This window comes from Centruroides vittatus, unplaced genomic scaffold (assembly GCF_030686945.1).
Source record: "Centruroides vittatus isolate TY-2023 unplaced genomic scaffold, ASM3068694v2 contig_854, whole genome shotgun sequence".
NCBI classification, from domain to species: Eukaryota; Metazoa; Arthropoda; class Arachnida; order Scorpiones; family Buthidae; genus Centruroides; species Centruroides vittatus.
This window is the reverse complement of record NW_027122558.1, coordinates 3,208,560-3,230,061: the sequence shown is the minus strand read 5'-3', so window position 1 is coordinate 3,230,061 and position 21,502 is coordinate 3,208,560. Positions and strand designations below refer to the sequence as shown.

The window sequence follows — 21,502 nt, the reverse complement described above, 5'->3', positions numbered from 1 at the left end:
AACTAAAATGCTTTGAACTTAGCTATAGTGCCCTGATCCAATGGCTGTAGGACAGCAGTTGTGTTTTTAAAAAGATACACTACCTTTACGTCTGGGCGTCAGATCATCAAGATGCTGGGGGTAGCCTGGAGCATTATCAAGCAGGAGAATAATTTTAAAGGAACTCCTATTTTCAAACAATAATGCTGGATTGAGAAAAATCAAGTGCTGTAAAAATGCAAGTGACTTTAAGGCCTGTTAGACATATCTATGCCTGAATAAACTAATTATGACTAGTTATGAATGTTTTTATAAATTTAAGTGATATGGACTAGCAACCTTAACAGTACTTTTGGGACTATTTTTTTCCATTCCCACAAAGTTCTTCCCCATGGTTTGAAACATAGAATAAACCAAATTTTAATGAAGTTTTTCCCATTGGTTCTCTCTACAAAAGGTGTTGAATTGGGTAACTTTAATTTGAATCATCTTATACATATATATAAAAACTGCAAAAGATATAGAAATTATAAAAACATATTACTTACAATGTTTTCCTGGAAATATTGGCCTATTAGAGATCATTTCTGCTAAAATGCAGCCGACCGACCAGATATCAAATGCACGCATTAAGAATATAATAAAGCTAATCACATACAAATTTAAAATAATTATTTAAAATTTAACAAAATCATAATATTCACAAAATATTATATCAAAAGGATACTTGATTTTGTATAACCTTTGCTATTTAACATAATTTCGGGTGCACGATACCATCTTGTGGCCACATATTCCGTAAGAAATCCAGTATGATCGTGATCAGGATCAGCTATACGAGCAAGCCCAAAATCGCATATCTGTAAATAATAAATTTTCAGTGTATATAATCAGTACTAATATTATGGATATCTAAACCTAACATCAGCATCATTATACAAAAATTCAATTGCAACCTGTATGGGCTACCATTAAAGTTGAACGAAATCAGTGAAAAGGAAGCCCATTTTCTAGATCTAAACATTAGACTGATAGGTAACAGAGGAAACAGTAGTGTTCTGTAAATCAACCTACTGTCTACTCTTTATTCTAGTAATATCCAATGGTCTATATCCCTACAAAGTGACAGTGTTTAGATCTTTAGTTAAAAGTGTTCATACAAATATTATTGGTACAACACTTAACTGTAAAACACACTGGGACAAATATAAAAAGTGCGATTCACATTAACCAGTTTCCTGGTGCAAATACGATTAATTGGTTAATGTGAGTCGCACTTTTTATTATTGATACGAATTGAAATAAATTAATGAAGTAGTCCATGTACAGTACATGGTTATAGCAAAAAACTTATTCAGAGTCTAATAAATAACATCATGAATATTATAAGATAGATAAAAGTAATGCATGGGCATATGCACAAGCAAAAGTAAGTCACCTCAGATTTCTTCCCTACTTTACTATCTATGCACAAACAGACAACAAGATACATTAAAACTAGATTAATATTTAAATGCAATCCTAAAGTATTTAGATTACTCTAACCAAAGCCGAATTATTGGGCTAGAAACAGCTACAATAATAAATAATTTATTATTTATTATTGTAGCTGTTTATGCTACATTACAGCTATTATTCTAGCTGTATTATTTATTATTGTTTCTAGCCCAATAATTTGGCTTTGGTTAGAGTATTGCTTTAACAGGTTAGCTGATGATGTTTGTTTATAGTATTTAGATTGTTATTAAACACTAAAGATCAGTCAAACACTGACAGAGTGCCAGGAATGTACACAGTACCCCAATATGACAGTAGATTTGATAGAACCCTCACTTACATAGGTCTTCCAATAGAGCTTAGTCTCATAAGATCATCAAGCATAAGCATGATATTTACAAAAACAAATTATCTACTGTACTAGATCAATATGCAAATGAACCCAGGGTATCTGTCAACTAAGAGAAAACAAAATTAATTAAAACAAGTTTTAATGTACAAAAACTCAGAACACTAAAGTAAAACTTCGGGAAATCTTTAAGATTACAGTAGAGGGAAATTGCATAAGCTATGCAATTACCAACAAAACACCAAGTAATTTGCTTTTAACTAATCATTAAACAAATGCTTTCATCCATTTTTAATGGTCATCCTCAGGTTTCGACGTAATGGAATGCTCGTTAAAAGAATGCAAATTCCAAAAATATATATATAAATATAAGTCTAATATAAGTATATACCAGACACGAGCAAATGTGGCTCCCGGAGCCGCATGCAGCTCTTTTTGAGTTACGTGCGGCTCTTGCCGAAAGTGTTAATTTCTGCTTTTTATTATTATTTTTACTAGTTTATTTCCACAATTTTGTGAAAATATCTTTATTAAAAAAATTCAATATTTGCTTTATATTATATTTATATTATATAATAAAATGGCGGTACAGAACTGCGGTACAGAATAAAAAAGTACAGAACTGCGGCTCCCACGCATTTTGCAAAACCTACATTTCGGCTCCCACTGAACTCTTGTTTGCCCACCCCTGGTATATACTATCCCTATTAACTATTATACGGTTAACTGACCTGGTGAATATATTGGTGTGACCAATGCACACCAATATATTCACCATCTAATATCTAAAATATATCAATATCAATATCTAAAAATGAGGATCAAGGAGCACAAATACACCATTCAGAAAGGTCTATCAACTATCACATTGGCTTCATCTGCCGTGGATAACAATGTCCAGAATAAATTTGTGGCCAAATTTGAATGCTTTCTCCAGATATTTTGGCAAGTTAATATCTTTTTCTTGAAAGTATTTAGGTCTTTCTACTATGTTCTTTCTTGTTTTAGGTGGTAATTGGTTGTAAAAAATCCATTTGAGTTTCTTAATAAAGCTTATTCTAAGTTTCTTTTGCAAACTAACTATAATATCTTCCTTTTTTCTTTTCATGGCTTCCAAGAATTCAATTTGGTGAATGGCATGTAATTTAAAATCATTACCGACTCGTTGCTTGGCTCGGAATAATTGTCTTCTTTAGAAAGAAATAATCATATTCAAACACGGCATATATACATTTTTATTCTATTGCAATCTTTTAACAACAAAATCCTACACAAGCTAATAGGTAATACTTGGTTCAGCCTACACTGCTTAAGAAATATAAATTGTTCTGCTGTTCTAAGCAATTTGACCAAACGCTTAATCATCTCTTTGCTTAGCACTCTGGTATGTGTATCAACAGAAAATACATCCATATCATAAATAAATGCTATTTTCAGGAACCAAACAAATTGTTTTTAATCAAAAACGTTTTTCCAAATTGCAATGGAACAAATACATTTTCAGAATATCATTACATTCAAACATTAAATTAAATAAATTACACAAAAAAATAAATGTATTTTCTGTTGATACTTGAATATTAGTAAATTTTAGAAATGTTAATCAAAATTTATAATCTTATCATAATTTATGAACTAAAACTATTAATAATAAAATAAAAGTAATTGATATTATATTTTACCTTTAAATCACAACAGGTATTAAGTAAAATATTACTTGGTTTCAAATCTCGGTGGAGAACATTGGCAGAATGTATATAAAGAAGTCCTCGCAATATCTGATATGTGAAGTAACAAATATGATCATTACTCAGTTTTTGAGATTTTAATAATTTATAAAGATCTGTTTCCATCAAAGTTTGAACAATATATCTGAATAGTCATTAAGTTTAAAATGATAACTCAAACTTTAACATTTATATTATTTAATAATATATACTAGTAGTTAATTATTATACATAGCTAAACATATATTTATAAAATGTAAAAATTAAAAATACTTCCTTAATCTCATACTGTTGAAAACAAATATTTTTGATTATTAAGTGTAATAATCTATTGTTATTATAATTAAAAATAATTATAAAATTTTAGCAAAATTAAAAACATATAATTAATAATGAAACATCTCCTTATGCCTTATATCGGTGTTTCTCAAACTTTTTGGTCCGCAACCCCCCTTTTGCACTTGAAAATTTCAAAGGACTCCCGAAAAATGACTGTGTGTAGGAAAACATCCCGAAGGGAGGAGGTTAAGTACCTTCTTGTGGTCGCTCCAGTGCTGCCAGCTAAAAATGCTTACCAACTAAAATAATATTGGAGTAGCCCAAGACATAGCAAAATATTGCAGCGCCACAGCACTAGCGGAAATTTAAATTTGCCGACCGAAAAAGCTTTCGGTCGATCGGTTTTCGGATAGTCGACGCTCTACCGTATTTCTAACTCATCTTGCCTACAGACGCAACGCTGCTAGCAAACACCGTTCCAAATGACAATGTTGTTCTATCACAGTTTAGGCCGAGAGTAGAACTCGGGGATTCCCCATTAGCGTACAAATTTATGAATATTAGGCTCGTATTAAAATATTTATATTGTTTTTATTATTTATATGTGCAATTTATTTAAGTAAAAATTATTTTATATATTTTTTATTTCTATGATTTCTAAACACGAATCCATAGTAAATTTATAAAATATTTGAAAAACAATTGATCTGGCATCAATTTTTCAGCGACCCCCACTTTGAGAATCACTCCCTTATATGAATAATTTTTAATACGAAATTGCCACGAGTTACCACTTGTGTAACTCACTAAAAATTTTCTGATGCTTCAAGATACAAGGTTTGTGACACGATGCCTGATTACACAATATGCTCCATGAATCATCAAAAGTACCTCACAGAGCATTTCTATAAATGTAGTTTAGTTAAAAATTAATGCAAAACAAACTTGTACCAACCTACAAGGAAGGCATAGTATATGCAACCAATGACCTGTACATGTAAATTCGTTCGACTAAGCCTTGAGGGATATATATTGTATCAATACCTCAAACAAAACTTTCAAAATTAGCATAAATATTTAAAAAAACAATTCAAAGAGCAAATTCAGATTTTCTGATATGAAGAAAACATAAATCTATAAAAAAAAAGAAGAGAATAACCCAGGAGTCACAAATTTTTTCAATGTGGCAGTTAACGCATTAAATAGATGCAATAATATTGTATTTGAAAATAATCATTGCATACTGCTACCTTCAATCAATATATTCAAACCTTAAAAAAATGTTAAAACGTTATAACTGGTAAAAAGAAACAGATATTGTTGAAGCTTTGAAAAAATGACGATGGGAAATCAAGATTTGAAATATACAGTGCAGTTTAAGACTAACTGATCGACCTATAAGTCAAAATCATTAAGGTTTAAAGTTTACAGCTTTGGAGTTTTGATGTTTCAAGTTTTATTTTGCTTTGTTTTTATTTTATTAATTAGTTGTAAAGTTTCATTTAAACTTACAAGATACTTTGTAGATAAACTCATAATAGGCTTTTTGTTACTCAACTGAATAAAATTTTTGGGTATTCTGTATACTTGATATTTAAAAACTTTAAAAATTTAATTTCAAACAAAACTTTTCACGCAATAAAATAACTCATTCATCCACTAAATTGAGGATACAAATGTAAAGCTAAAATAGTTATAATGTACTGGCATAATTCAAAATATGTTTCTATTCTAATCAAAGTTGAAATACAGTCTCTACAACATTACTGGTGTATTTAGTAATAAATACACCTGAACACAAAAAAAACCCCAACAAATAATGAATATATTTAAACAAAACAAATGTTTTCTTCCATTTTAATCAGTCATCTCCAAGTTAGAAGGAATGCAAATAGAAATGAATGTGTATTCTAAAACTAGAACACCAACAAATTTAAATGCATGCACACATTTCACGATGAGTCCATTTTTTAAATTTCTATGGTGTTCTATTTTTAGAATACACATTCATTTCTATTTGCATTCCTTCTAACCTGGAGATGACTGGTTAAAATGGAAGAAAACATTTGTTTTGTTTAAATATAATTATTATTTGCTGGATTTTTGGTGTTTGTAATAAACAGTAATATACTTAAAGTTGAAATTGTTATAATTTCAAAAAGTCTATTTAAAAAATGATATCTTAAAAAATATTCCATAACTTGTTCCAAAAAATTATTTGTATTTTATTCTATTATGCATTGACTACTGAAGAAAACTTGTATATAATTGAAAATGTTTCAGTGAATAAAAAAAAAGTCGATATCATCAACTTAGATGAATGAATTATTTTATTATGTAAACAAATCATCAAGTTACTTGGAATGTAAAAACTTTTTACAATTTCAAATAGTACTAAATAATATGAACAAAACTCTCATACCTAATTCTCATGTATAGACACAAGTATTAAATTTGATACATATCAAATTTTTAAATTAATGACATTATTAGAGGATAAAAGAAAAATTATAAGGAACTGATTTTTTTTTAAAGTACTTTTATATTTTTAGAGTAGAAATATCTTTTGACAAATTCTCTACAAAATCTGAAAATAAAGAGTCAACAATTTTTTTTTTTTTTTTTTTTTTTTAAGATTCAAACTTGCTTCAAAAACACATCCTCATTTTGATATAAAACACTAAGTAAAAACATTTTTTAAATTATATAAATAATAAATCTGTATAAATAACACTAAGATATATTTTATAGAGTTCAAAACCTTAACTTTTAATACAACATTGTCGTACCAGTAGTTGTTTACTAATTATATTAAATATGCACAATGTTTTTTAATTAAAGATTAAATAAGACGATTACAAGGTCTTTAAAATAGATTCGACCAATTACGATTTTGAGAATTTTGGAATGTATTCTTGTCTCGTCTCACTATAGCTTAAAATCTTCTGTTATTAACATTACAAGTTATTGCTAACTTATTATTATTATTTCATTGAATATGTCACATCATTATTATATTAAAGTAATAAAATGAATTAAATGTATGATCGACACAAATTAGCACGGCTAGCTAACTATCGAGCATAACTTATTGTCTTACACCATAAGCTTTATATATTTGTATAGTTGCAATTTAATATCTTTTGTATTTTCATTAATGTAGATATTAATTTAGTTTGTTAATATTGATGTAAAAATAACCTTATTTTCAAGCCTGCAAATATGCTTCCGTGAATACGGATTTGGGACATTTTACATATATCGACAAGCTGAATGCAGAAAAAACGTGCAATAAATATGCAATTTTGATGAATTTTAATAGGCCTGCATCGGGGTGATGTATTTATATGTTCTATTTTTAGAAAATATGCGAGTTCTAACACGAATGTTACAAAATTAACAAATTAATAATGCACCTTATATAATGATGTGCAATTTGGTAAAAATTAAAATGTAAGGTTTAGTTCAATGTTACAAATATAAATTTTCTTTAATTAAAAACTCTATTTTCCTGAGTTGTTCTTGGGAAAGATTGCCAGGTGGTTGATAACTTTTCACAGTCATTGAAATTAAGACATTCTCTTCTATTTGCCACTTGAATATTTCCAGGGTTTCAAGAAATCTGGCTTGATCAGTATGAAGATGTGCTTGAATGGTTTGGCTTTTCCTAACTTAGCTTTAATGCCCATTTCAATTATTTTCTGATGTGAAAAAAAAAGTTATTTTTCATCATTTGTCAAATCCAATTTTTGTATTTTTTTTATTAATATTAGTTCGAATATATTAAAAAACTTATTTACTATATAGATATAAACATTTTATCTCTTATATGATGATAAAACATTATTTTACAAGGATACATATCTTTCATCTGATCCAGACTTGAAGCACTTATGATATCTCTGATATCAATTATCTGAAAATAATTAATTTCACTAAGTAATACTATTTATTATTAAAAAGTAAATAAAAATTTTTAATTTACATACAAATTGTTTCAAAACATTTTCAATCTTTTAAATGTTAAATTATTTAAAAAATAATGTTTTAAAAAAGATTTTCATTTCAATTTTAATAAAATAAAAAGACCAACCTTCTAAACCAGCAGAAAAATTATTTTAATTGTTAAATACTTTCAATCTAATACTAACTATCTACATAAAAAATGGAACATTGATTCAAATAAATTAAACCATAAAAGTCCATAAAACTTAAATTATATACGTTATGAGCCAAATGAATTAATAGGTCATTATTCAAAATTCCTGGCCATTATGAATGATAACTAAAATGTCTGCACAGCCTGATAAATATTAATTTATTAAATTGACCAGACATTAAGCATAAATCTGCATTCCCTTTGGGTAATTTGATTTTAAAAAAAGGTCCCTTTTTTCATTAAGAATTATTTATTTTTGTGAATTATTTCAAAGTATTTTCAGAAAAACTCACTCCTATTATATGGTTAATATTTATATAGGTATATTTATTACATTAAACTCTTTATTAATCAACATACACTGTATACACTATATAATAAATAGGTTAATGTTACCTTAGGTGCCAAGATGGCGGCTCGTCTCCGATTCCAGCAAGGAAACAGTGGGACGCACATTCTAACCTAACCTATTCTAATAATTTGGTTGCTAATAATTATGGTAATTTATTAAAATAAGTTAGGTTAGGTTAGAATGTGCGTCCCACTGTCTCCTTGCTAGAATCGGAAACGAGCCGCCATATTGGCACCTAAGGTAACATTAACCAATAAATAAAATCGTTATTCCGAATCTTCCCAAAGCTGGTTATATACACTATTAAATAACACCAACAAAACATTCAAAATATACCAGCAAATATAATTTAATATAAATACGTTATGACAAACGTTTTCTATCCCAATAGAATCTGCATCAAGTCAAAAATGTTCAATGGAATTAGAATGCTAAATGTTCAAATTTAAATATTTTAAAATCATCCAAATTGTAAATATTAGAACAAGTATACAACAAAAATCACACCTAGGTATTAAAATAAAAATTAATGAATACATTTTTTTTATAAATCTTAAGTGAATTAATTAATTTCTTAAATTTTATTAATGTCGTCGAGATTGTCGAAAAAAGGGTGCCAAGCATACGAGATGTTAGCCTCCACCTTAAAATTGATAATTCCCCTTTAGTTCAGCTTTAAAAATTTCAATTTGATTGGTGCGAAAGGTGCGTCTAATGAGACTGGTTTGCATCATTTTTGACGAACATATTTGACCCGACGTAGATCCTATTGAGATTGAAGATGTTTGTCGTAATGTATTTATATTAAATTATACTTGCTGGTATATTTTGAAGGTTTTGTTGGTGTTATTTAAAATCATTATTACCAGTAGATCAAGTTAACTTTGACAATTACTTCGCACATAGCATTCAACAAAATAATTTATGAAAATTTCACTTACAAACTGGAATATTTTAAAAAATAAGTATTATTAACACTGGTAATTGATCACCATCATCTTTGCCTTTTCCCATGTTTATATGGGGTTGGCATTTCCTTCTCATTCGTTCAATCCTTTTGCTGGAAAAGTGTGAATGATTTTAATTTTACAAGTTATCTGTTCTAGCTTTGATTTTGGATTTTAGTATAAAAGTAGTTTCTTTACAAGGTAGATTTTTTGATCCAATTCAGATTTTGAATAGCCATGAATTTAAAACACAATCCCATAAATATAACATAAATAATATATTTATTTTAAAATGATTTTAATTAAATTTACATAAGATAATTAAATATTTATTATAAAAATTGTTATGGTTAATGTTACGTATGGTAGCGAACATTGCAGTTTGTCTCTGAAACAGTGGGGATGCACCTTCTAATCTAACCTAATCTATTCTAATAAATTACCATAATTATTGCCAACCAAATTATTAGAATAGGTTAGGTTAGGTTAGAACGTGCGTCCCCACTGTTTCAGAGACGAGCCGCCATGTTTGCTACCATAGGTAAAATTAACCATTGTTATTAAATAAATTAAGTATAAAAAGTCATACAAAACAAATTAATATATAAGTATTTTTCTTACATTTTCATGTTTAAATCTTATTAAAATCTTAATCTCTCTCAGAGTTCTTTGACAATATGTTTGATGTTCAAATGGAGAAATCTTTTTAATGGCAACCTTTTGTTTAGTAACATTATCTTGAGCAGAACTGTAAAAATTAACAGTAATATTTTTTTAAAAAAACTTTAATATTTAAAGATTGTTATATATTAATTTTTAAAAATTCTAATTAATGGTTAATATTAATTTAAGCAAATAATAAAGTAATTTTCTTACAACAGTAATCAAAAGTTTGGTATGTTTCAACTTCTATATTTGCAAAATCATTGTGTCAACATTTTACCAAGTATTAACTAACATCAAAAAGTTTAGATAAATATTTTAGATTTAAAACTTGAAAATCTTTCATATTAGAGAGAAGAGTAAACAAGGCTAAGAATAACTACTACAAGCTTTAAGGGTTTTTAATGAAACTTATTCGAAAAACGTTGCATTCTATTTTGGAATGGTAATCGTAAGCCCGAAGATGGCCTATAGTAAGTAGGTTGAAAACGTTTGAGAAATAAAATAATTATTGCTCGGCAAAACTTCGGGTGTGTCGATATAATTAGTTTCTCGAACCTTTTGCTCGAGCAACCCAATATATTTGTTTGTAATAGTTCCATGACCCAAATGCTTATAATAAAATTTTAAAAAAGCCTGGTAAACTAGAGTCACTATATATTATATAACAAAACAAATTTATGCATCACTGATAATACATTTCTATTAAAAACGATTCAAGACAATTTCAATTTCTAACAAATAACTTACATCAATTTCTGTTTTTATTATTAAAATTTAACTATTAAAAAATGTAAGAGTTACAGTTGTGAATATAATGGACTGTTACAAAATTATTTAGGAGTCTGTTTTACTTTGAAAAATTAATGAATGCTTGTTAATTCTAAAGCTGAAACTATCTTTTAAATGCTAAAATTCACATCTTCCTCTCAATTTCCAGCAATTTACCTGTTATTCAGCCAAAATTCATCTGTTATTCTTTTTATAATACATTGTTATGTATGACAATAAAGCTAAAAGTTTGAATAAACAAGGAAATATTTTCAAAACCATTGCAACTTAAATTGCTTTTTTCAAAACTCTTTCCACCCTGTGGGCACTAAGAGGGTCTCTTTTAGAAAGCCCATTATGAGTTCGGCCAGGCTACCAATGGGGTGGCGGATGGTGAGGGACGAGGCCCGAAATATCCGGACAGACCACCCCCTGAAAAATTCCTGGAGATGTTTTGACCCATCTGGATTTGACTCCAGGTCCCCTACAATGGTAGGTTGCCATCTTATCTGATCAGCCATCCAGCTGTACTTGAATTGCTTTATGACTACAACCTTACATATAATGATTTTATATTTTGATGTTATTCAAAATAAAAAAGAGCAATCAATTTCATATACACACATTCTCTGATCTTAACTTTATTACTAAATGACAATAATAATTATAAAAAAGTTCTTAACACTTTTCAGTACTTAACAGATGCATCTACCGTTCTTAGTTCTTAAAGAATATTTTAGTAATACAAGTATCACAAGTATTTCTACGGAAGATAGAATTATAATGGGTTGCAAAATGATACTAACACAACCCACAGTTTGAGAAATGCTACTCTAGAATATATATGAAATAAATAAGTAGAAGTTCACTTTGTTAGCTAGGTATTAATTCAATATAACATTTTCACAAGCATCATTATTACAATGGAAAACTTTTAGGAAACCGAATGATCAGCTATAAACAATAAATAAATAAATAAAAACAATTCTAAGTTTAATCTTTGAGACCCTAATTGTTTCAAAGACAAAGGTAAATCTTTTAGAAACTTAGGGAAATCTTAGTTCTTACTGGGATGTAAAAAAGTTCTAGTGTATTGATTATCCTTCCCAGTGATTATACGAGAAGTGGTTTTATTTTATTTCTAAGCTATGCCGGCTAAGTCGTACAAGAAACTGATACTAGCCTTCACTAGAGCTAGGGCTAAGTTCAGATTTCTCATGAAATTCCAGACGAGCACCCAAGGGAATACGGCTACCCAATACGGCCATGAATACGGCTACCCAAGGGACGTAATTAGCTTTTACCTAAACTAAGAATGTTATGTTTAAGAAAGGCCATCCGTGCATCAAGAAAAATCACGTATTATTTAACTTCTTAACATACCGAGATGAACATAAAATCAACCTTACTTAAACCAAATAACTGGAGCAAAAATGTTCTACTATTGCAAATGTTTTCGACGCCCCTTCTGGGCTCTTCTTCGGGCTTTTCCATAAATCCGTTGCAAGCTGTTCATTCAATTTTCGAATTTCACTTAGAAGGCATTCGATTTCTGATTGAAAACGTGCACATGGTTAGATGTCTGCTAAAGGATTGAAAATTGCAAAAAGAATATTGGAGAAGGCCATCCAGACTGCAGGTTTCATTCTGAACTACAGGCTATCAAAAAACTATTAAAAAAAATAGAAATGAGAAAATTTGTAAGTCTACTCACAGACACAATTAAGAAGAATACAAAGAATGACAACATGGTCACTGTTGAAATACCATCAACTTCAGATATTATAAGTCCAACAACAGAAAATAAAGCCTTAGGCCAGGAACACACATGTGTAAAATTGTGTGGCAGAAAACTGAATCAGAAATCAGCTTTCAGTTCAGTTTCTGTTTTACGCTTTTATGCCAGAACACACATGCATAAAAATTTTGGCCGAATAGGAAACACCACTGCCACTAACAGTGCTAATTTTATTAATTTTTTCCTCTCATATATCTATCCCTTTGCACCTTCCATTTTTTCTCCGCATCCTCTGCTATAATATAGAAAATTTAAATTAATAGACTTGTATTCCGAATTCAAATAAAGAACGTGTGATCTAAGCTATACTAGGCTTATATATCGATTCTACTAAACCTACCTGTTATTTGAAATTTTGTACCTATAGCCATCCATAAACATTGTTTAAATACAATGTCTTTATACGTAACACTGATGTGATCGAACGGATTCAATAAACCCCTCTATTTCATTTATTTTTTGTTTTTTCGAGACCGTCACAATTACAGAGATAACCCTCATTGCCGCTATTGTTAGAATAAATACCGCGTGTCTACTTTGACATCACAGAAAAGACTTCTCTTTATTGGAGGAATTTTGGCGTAAGAATTTTATGGCATAAAAAGTACACACATGCTCTACTCTTTTTTCAGTTCTGTTTCAGCTGAAATTTCAGAAAAATTTTTATGCTTTCTGTTTTATGCTAGATTTTACGCCAAATTTTACGCATGTGTGTTCCTGGCCTTAGATCCAAATTTGAGATTATCATTTTGAAGTAATAAAGACTAATCTCCTGATCAAAATGATGAAAGTTACTGAAGAAAAAGAATACTATAAAGCAACTGAAGAGGAATTACAATGCCCCAACAGGAACAAACAGAAGGTTGCTATGGAAAGTGAGATGAATGCTCTTGACAAAAATAAAACTTGAGAAATCACTGAACTACCTGCCAAAAAACACATTGTCAATTGCAAGTGGATTTTCAAAACAAAGAAGAATGAAGAATGGTGAAGCATAGAAATTCAAAGCAAGACTCGTCACAAAGGGACATCACTAAAGCAATGGATCTTAAATTTTTTCAAGCTGTAGCCCCTGAGAACAACAGTTATAACTCACTGCCCTCTTTGTATAGTATATCATGTTCCATTGAACAAATTTGTTTAAATTTTCCTCTGTGTAGTACTTTTTACTTCCACTTCATAATCATTTTTTAATTTCAATTTTTTCCATATCATAAAATATCACCACAACATTACTTCCAAAATTTAATGAAAATATCACTTTTGTTTCTGGCAGCCGGGAACTATAAGAAGCTCTGCACTAATTATAAACGGATCTTCAAACCTGTTATAAAAATCATCACTATATGTTTACTATTTACAACTGTTGCTCAAGAAAGTTTAAAAGTTAAACATTATGATACAGGAACAGAATTCATAAATGAAGTATGTATGGTCTGATACAAACAGCATACAAATAAATCTTGTAAATGTTCTTGCTTCTTGTCTGGGCTAACGCTTCCTGATGTAGCCCAAATTTGGCTGATTTCACAGACTTTTCACATCTTGTAGGTTAAGTGATGAAATGGAGTGAGAGGTTGAGTTCAAAAATATATACAGACTCAGTTCCTCATCAGTACAAACAGCAAGCATATATGACTATAAATGAAATTTCTGGTATATAAGCATAACTCAACCAAATGAATGCCTTAATAAATCAGGCTATAAATTTGCTATTATTAATGATTAGATATTAAGTAATTTGGTACTAGAGGTAGATGTTAGGTGCCATCTCTTATCTAAATTAATAATTTATTAAATAATTTAGAACTGTATGGAAAAAGAACTGGTCCAGAGCAGGGCTTAAACCCTCAACCTCCACTTACCATGCAGTGTGCTTGCCAGTTACGCCACCCATATCTCTGAGCAATTCTTTGCTTTCAGATATATTTAAACTTTAGATATAACCATATGCAGTTACTCAAGGTGCTGGCTGGGAATGACTCCTATACCCATGGCCTAAGTACAACTCCACTACCAGACAGTTCTAAATTATTTAATAAATTATAATTATTCATTTAGGTAAGAGATGGCACCTAATGTCTACCTCTAGTACCAAAATACTTAACATCCAATCATTAATAATAGCAAATTTATAGCCTGATTTATTAAGGCATTCATTGGTTGAGTATGAATCAGGCTTTGGAAAGTTTATTATATACTGTAAGTAGCATAATGACATTGCTCTCAACTGAATCGTTAACAAAAACTTTGGTGCACGGCTAAAAAAAAATATTTTGACTTATTCCGAAAGTGTTTCTTCTTTTAATTCTTTCTTTATTTCACAACTGGCTGCATAGGTAGACACTGGTGTGTAAGATATTCCTGAATAAAAAGTGATGTTAAAGATGCCCACTATCTACCTATGCACCCAGTTGTGAAATAAAGAAAATATTTTATTCAACTTTTTAAACAACTGTGTTTTAAAACTACTTTTGTATAAATTAATTTTTTACTTGTATGTTATTGCTGGTTTTAAAATAGGTATTCAGAAGATAAATGTACAATTTTTGATTTAATGATTTGGTTGAGAGCAAGATGATCATGTTACATATATATACCAGAAATTCTGTTTATAGTCATATATGTTTGCTGTTTGGACTGAAGAGGTATTGAGTCTGAAATGCATTTCCAATGCTAATAAAGTGTATATTTTTTATGTTTGACTCTGTTTCATCACTTAACCTAAAGATGTGATAAGTCTGTACAATTAGCCAAATTTGGGCTACATCAGGAAGCAAAGAAATTAAATTGCATATTGACTAATAAGCTGTTGCAATGTGGGTTTTATATCAAAGATCCATATTTATATATGTTATATTCTAAAAATGTATCTGTATGCACATATGGACATCATTCAGTGCAGCAGCTTCAAATGACTGACAATTTTAAACATTTTGCAAAATAGATGAATGCCCATTTTAAGCTGAGTGATCATGGAACAATAAAAAGATTTCTAGGAATGCAAGTGATGCAAGAAACTGGAGGATTCATTTTACATCAAAGAAATTGTTACACCCAAAGTGAAGTATTTTAATTTACAAGATTCAAAACTTTCAAAAACATCAATAGGCATTGATTGCTAGAAAAACACACACAAGGAACCAGAAACATGTGTCATTGGAATGTTGTTATTTTCTCACAAACAATACTAAGCCAGTTATGTGTGCAGCTTTCACTCCACTTGTTTAGAGCATTTCCAATCCAACAGAGTATGATTAGAATGAGGTGCAATGTGTCTTTACATATTTAACCTTTTGGCACCTGCGCTGCTGTAAAAAGTACAACTCTCTTACTATTTCGTTATTATCTTTTTAGAGGTTGGTTCATGCTTCGTCATTGTCTTTTAAGTATTCTTCCAACAATACTTTTCTAAGTATATGCCGAAGTTATGTTTACAATCCTTTCATAGTTCCGTTACTATTGCACAATTGCCAAAGCTAGGTGAAAGTTGTAATTTTTACAATGTGCATGTGCTCATGTGCAATTTTTCTTTACAAGTTAGTTCTACTTTTTGTGGTTTTGTATGGTCTTTACATATATTATAAACAATGTCTAGACAAAGTTGAGAAGAAGAAATACCAGAATTTTTTAAAACAAGCATTTTCTGACTATGATGATGATGAAATGGATATCTTTGATGATGGAATATTCATAAGTAAAGATGACAGAAGCAATGAACAGGTTGATTTGAATAATGATGAAAGTGACACTGAGACAAGTTTATCAGATAGTAGAGAACATAAAGATGGCATTGAGTACAATGATTGCCAGTACTATTTAGGTAGAGACAACAGTACAAAGTGAAATGAAAAGTCAAATTTGAAAATGACCAAAACTAGACAAAAGAATATTGTGAAGATATTTCCTGGACAAAGGGATGAAACCTGAAACATTTCATCAGAAGCTGAAGCTTTTGTCAAAGTTTCGGATATGAACAAATACATGAGATGTTTATGTATTAATTAGTGCAATCTACAACATTTATAGTAAATTTTGAAGAGAAACAGAACATGTAGTGAACTGCATTTTGTAATTATGAATATTGCAGGAATAAATGCAAGAATAATTTTTGTGGTGAACAATCCTGGACAGGATCAAATGAGAAAAAAAATTTTTCATAAAAACTTTTACACAACTACCAAAAGAGCATCTTATTTCAAGATCATGACTTTTGCGCCTTCCATGTGATATTGCAGTCTTTTCAAAAATATTGTCTTGAGAAATGCCAAATGGATGATGACATGGTACGTATTTCCAGTATGGATGTAAGAAATATTCTTCTGCCTCCATGAGGTGAGAGAAATGTAAAAGGTTTATCTGCAAACAACATGCAATCAAGCAAATTTTGTGCAATGTGTGTTTGTAAAATAGATGTCTTAATTGAAAAATAGTATAGAAAAATAAAAGCAAATGTAAATTCATATTAACTTATCAAATTAACAAAATAAAATAAGAAAATTCAGTGTGTTGTAAAAAGTACAACACTCAATTGCTTGCGGAAAAAATTGTGGTGCATGTGATAAAAGGTTAAAAAAAAATATAGACTAACCAAATATCAAACTTGGCTTTTTGAATACTTAATGAACTATCAGCAGCAGAAGATGGTATTAATAGTTCCTTAAGAAAACATAGACTATAGGCTTCTAATAAAGATAATGGGAAACACATTTCAAAAGTGGTTGCATATTTGGACAAACAACACAAAAAACAGGAAGTTAAACAGTGGACACTGCATATTTTTAAATGGAAAGCTCATAAGCAAGACATTGTCACTACAGTAGCAAAATGTATTGCCCTTCCAGAAACAGTTTCAGAATTATTTCGGTTAAAACACATGTTATCTGACTTCAGTATAATTTGCAACTCCAATCATTTTCAAGGATAATCAAAAGATGTATAAAAGTGTGCAGTAATTTAGAATATGAAAGATGTTCCAAACATGTAGAATCACACAAAACTTTTGAACTGATGCGGGCCACATACAAGAGAAAGAGGAAAAAAAATGTTGGTAAATCAAAATTATTTATTCATATATGATTATAAATTAGCACAGGTATACTTAATTTAGCTTCTGGAACTGATGTAAACGTAATATATTGGAAATATTTGGTTAAATATTCGTCACTGCTAGTTTTAAATTAGTTTCAATGTGTCTGTTAGCCGGTTTCTTGTTTTAATTTTTACCAAATTCATTGCGGGAAAAACTATTCACATACATAAGTTGTAGAAAATAACGTTTGAATTTTCGTTGCATACTTCCTTAAGCTGGGAAATTGATATATTTATTCACATTTTATGCATCGTGAGCTGCAAAATATATGAATGTGGGCTACACGTTGCCCATCCCTAGTCTAGAGGTAGACATTAAACACTATCGTTAATTTAATTATAGTAATTAAATTTAATAAATATTTAATTAATTAATTTAGAACTTAGGTCAAATTACTTAGCATTTAATTATTAATAACAGCAATCTAATCTAGTAATCATTTGGTTTTAATATAATTATCGAGCTTACAGATGTTTATATTTATATTTTTATGAACTTTTATTCCAAAAAAAATCTTGAATAGGCAACATTTCTTGGTGGTGCTAGCTCAGTATATAAAATATCAGTTAGTTGGGCCTTTATAATTCTTTTAGCTTTATGTAGTATTGTTACAGTGAGATCAGTATGCAAAGGAACACGAACACAGTCCATTGTGCAGGAACTCACTAACCCTTTGAAAGAAATCACTGTTATAATATGTAATAAATTGCTTGAAGTGAAAAAGCTTACGTGCAGATGTACAGTACATATGAAGATTTTGGATGATTATCTATTCACATGCACATCTATGTTAGCAAAAAAAAAAAAACAAGTGTGTAGCCAATTTGGAGAGTACCAGCCATTAATTTACATGCTTCATAAAATTTATGTAGTATCATTGTTTTCTTCTGTTCCTAAGTTTAAAGTAATAATGCTTACAAAAATGTTCTTGATTAACAAAGGCTACCCACTACGTATAATTTTACTGTTACTTATTTTTCACTTTGCACATTAAACATGTTTTTTAAAAATATGCACTACAATCCACTTCACATCTGAACATGAACCATTTTAAATGTACGTGCTAAAAGTGTTCTAAAACCATTTTCTTTTGTCTTTGTCTTCAATGTCAAAATGTTTAAAACTTAATTAACAGCAAAAATCTAATAAGCTTTCATATGCCTACAGTTATCATGGTGTAGTGGGCACAAAGAAGTCACGTCAAACCTTTACAATCAACGATCTTGGTCAGGTGTGTTGCTTGTTCTCTTGGTGGCACGATTGATCAGTCAGATAATCGCAGAGTTTGATTCAAATATATATATTTAATCTCCAAACACAATATATACAATGATCACAGTACACAAAGAACATGTACATGCACATGCTCACATTTGGAGATTCAACACAAAAAAATATTTACTTTCCTGCCAGAGAGTTCAGCAGGTATTGCCAGTCCCTCATGTTATTTTGTTTATTTTATCACCTAGTGTTGCCACTCCTATCAGCCACAATGGTATAATTCAATACTATAATATTAAGGTGACCAACTTTCTTATAATGAAAAGGAGGACACATAAATTGAAGGAAAAAATATTGTAAATAAAAGAAACATTTTATTCATTGCAATAATAATACACTATAATAATCTCTACTGCATGCGCAGTGGCGTAGCTAGCATGGGTGACACCCGGGGCGGATATCGTGGTGTCACCCTTCTTAACTGTTTTATAAAACAGTATCGGATTATTGAATTGTAATATGCTTGCACTCGAGCAAACTTGAACGCTATATCGAATAAGCGATATCATCACAGGTTTATATTAACTAGCATGAATCCGTTGACCTTTTTTTTTTCTTAGTCATGGGTTGTTGAGTCAGTCGAACTTTCCATGACTTAATGTTAAAATGCGTTGTCAAAGTTTATTTTGCGACTTATTTTTTCACAGTCGAGTGTCGAGGGAGGACAGAACTTACAAAAGGAGGACAGTTGGTGACCTTAATAATATACTATGTTCCAGTTTTGGTTATACAGGGTGAACCACTTTAAATCAATCCAGTGGAATAACTCAAAAAATACTCATTCTGCAAAAAGTCATTGAACCAAAATGTTAAACTTTAAGGGGGCCACAAAATGGGAGTATCAGTTTCATCGTACATGGCATTACCATAAATGAAAAATAGGGTCAATTTCATTTTCTTCAATAAAAGCCTTCATTTTTTATTGCATATTCTGATTCTATGTCAAAAATAAACAAATCTTTTATCTAAAACACTTTTTGAAAGATACACTTATGAAAGTTATGAGTGCTTAAAATTTTACACTAGTGTTGCCACCTTTACAAAACTGATGACCTGGATGGCAGGTCAGGTTTGTTCGAACAGAAGTTCCTGATGCATGTGTAATGTCATTTTACAATGCAAAAATAACGTGCATACTGGTTATAAATCAGTCACAGTTAGGGACTAGGGACTTGTGTAGGAGTAACATACAAAAAAAAAAAAAAATAAATAAAAATAAAGGTCAAGAGGCAGGTTGTGCGTCACACGTCAGCATAAACAGAGTAGTAACATGGCGGAATGGCAGATGACTTTCACAGAGTGAGAGGTCTTTCATAGTTCAAATGGTGTAAATTTATAACAATATTTGCAAGAACTTTGTTTCATTGTAATTTCACAATTTCAACGAAATTCCCGGACAAAATTAATAGTTTACCCGGACAGTGAGTCAATTCCCAGACGAGTGGTAACACTATTTTACACTGCTGCCACAAGGTGCTCACACAAGTCTGTGGATATCTGTAAAATTTGCAAAAATAAAAAACACACTAAAAAAGTCATTAGGAAGCTATTATTATTTGATGAAATCATTTTTTTTTTTCAAACAATGAACTCTCACAAAAACTATTGGCACTAAGCTTGTGATAAAGAAAAGATTATTATTTGATGAAATTAAGATAAAAAACATTTCCTAATGACTTCTTTTTGTAGCAAATTTCACAGATATCCACAGATTTATGGACAGACTGTGTGATGGCTGCTTAAAACTTCAAACACTCAACCTCTGATAAGTGCATTTTTCAAAAAAGTGTTTTTTAGATAGAAATTTGTTTATTTTTGTTGTAGAATAAGAATATACAATAAAAAATAGAAGCTGCAACTTGAACACAAACTATATGGTGTATTTTCTCGGACACATGGCAAATTTCATCACTAAGTTTTCCTCAGTTGATACGTGTAAAGAATACACGTATCAAATGAGGAAAACTTAGTGATGAAATTTGCCATATGTCCGAGAAAATACACCATATAGTTTGTGTTCAAGTTGCAGAATAAGCACCGGCACGGTTTCATAAATACTACAAAAAATAGAAGCTCCCGTTGAAGAAAATGAAGTTGAACCCATTTTCACTGACATCTAGGATGAAATCAATATCTTGTGGCCCGTTAAAGTTAACATTTTTGGTCAATGATTTTTTTTTTGTAAAATGAGTATTTTTTGAGTTATTCCACTGGATTGATTAAAATGGTCCACCTTGGTTTTAATTTAGAATGTTGGAACATTTGCATTTCCACATTCTAAATTAACAAGTTAACAAATTCTATTTTTTAGTTTGAAAAAATGCACAAAATTTACTACTCAATGCATAACCAGTCCAACAATATTTTTTATGAGTATTTTACTCTCCTAATGATTTTTTAATAGTAGTTTTAAATTCAAAATTCTATAAATTTGTAGAAATAGGTTTATTCTTTCATGCATTTAAAAATCAATTTCATTTTCCTGTTGCAAAACATTTATTAACTGTTCAATACAGTGGTACCTTGTACTTTAAATAACTAACTTCAAACTCTAAATTTGACAAAAAATCAACCTCACAGTTCAAACAATCTTTGAAGTTCAAACTGT

The 21,502-nt window shown here is 29.9% G+C and overlaps 1 protein-coding gene across 1 annotated transcript in view; it reads right to left on the bottom strand.

The window, feature by feature from the left end:
• The window catches only part of LOC136982614 (mitogen-activated protein kinase 1-like), a 71,761-nt gene that overhangs the window by 18,392 nt on the left and 31,867 nt on the right, over positions 1-21,502 (bottom strand). Inside the window, exons 2-6 of the mRNA XM_067279160.1 lie at positions 9,911-10,037; positions 7,692-7,747; positions 3,508-3,697; positions 707-839; positions 528-599 (exon numbers count right to left, since the gene is read on the bottom strand). Coding sequence (XP_067135261.1) covers positions 528-599; positions 707-839; positions 3,508-3,697; positions 7,692-7,747; positions 9,911-10,037 — 578 coding nt within the window. The remainder of the gene's footprint in view (positions 1-527; positions 600-706; positions 840-3,507; positions 3,698-7,691; positions 7,748-9,910; positions 10,038-21,502) is intronic.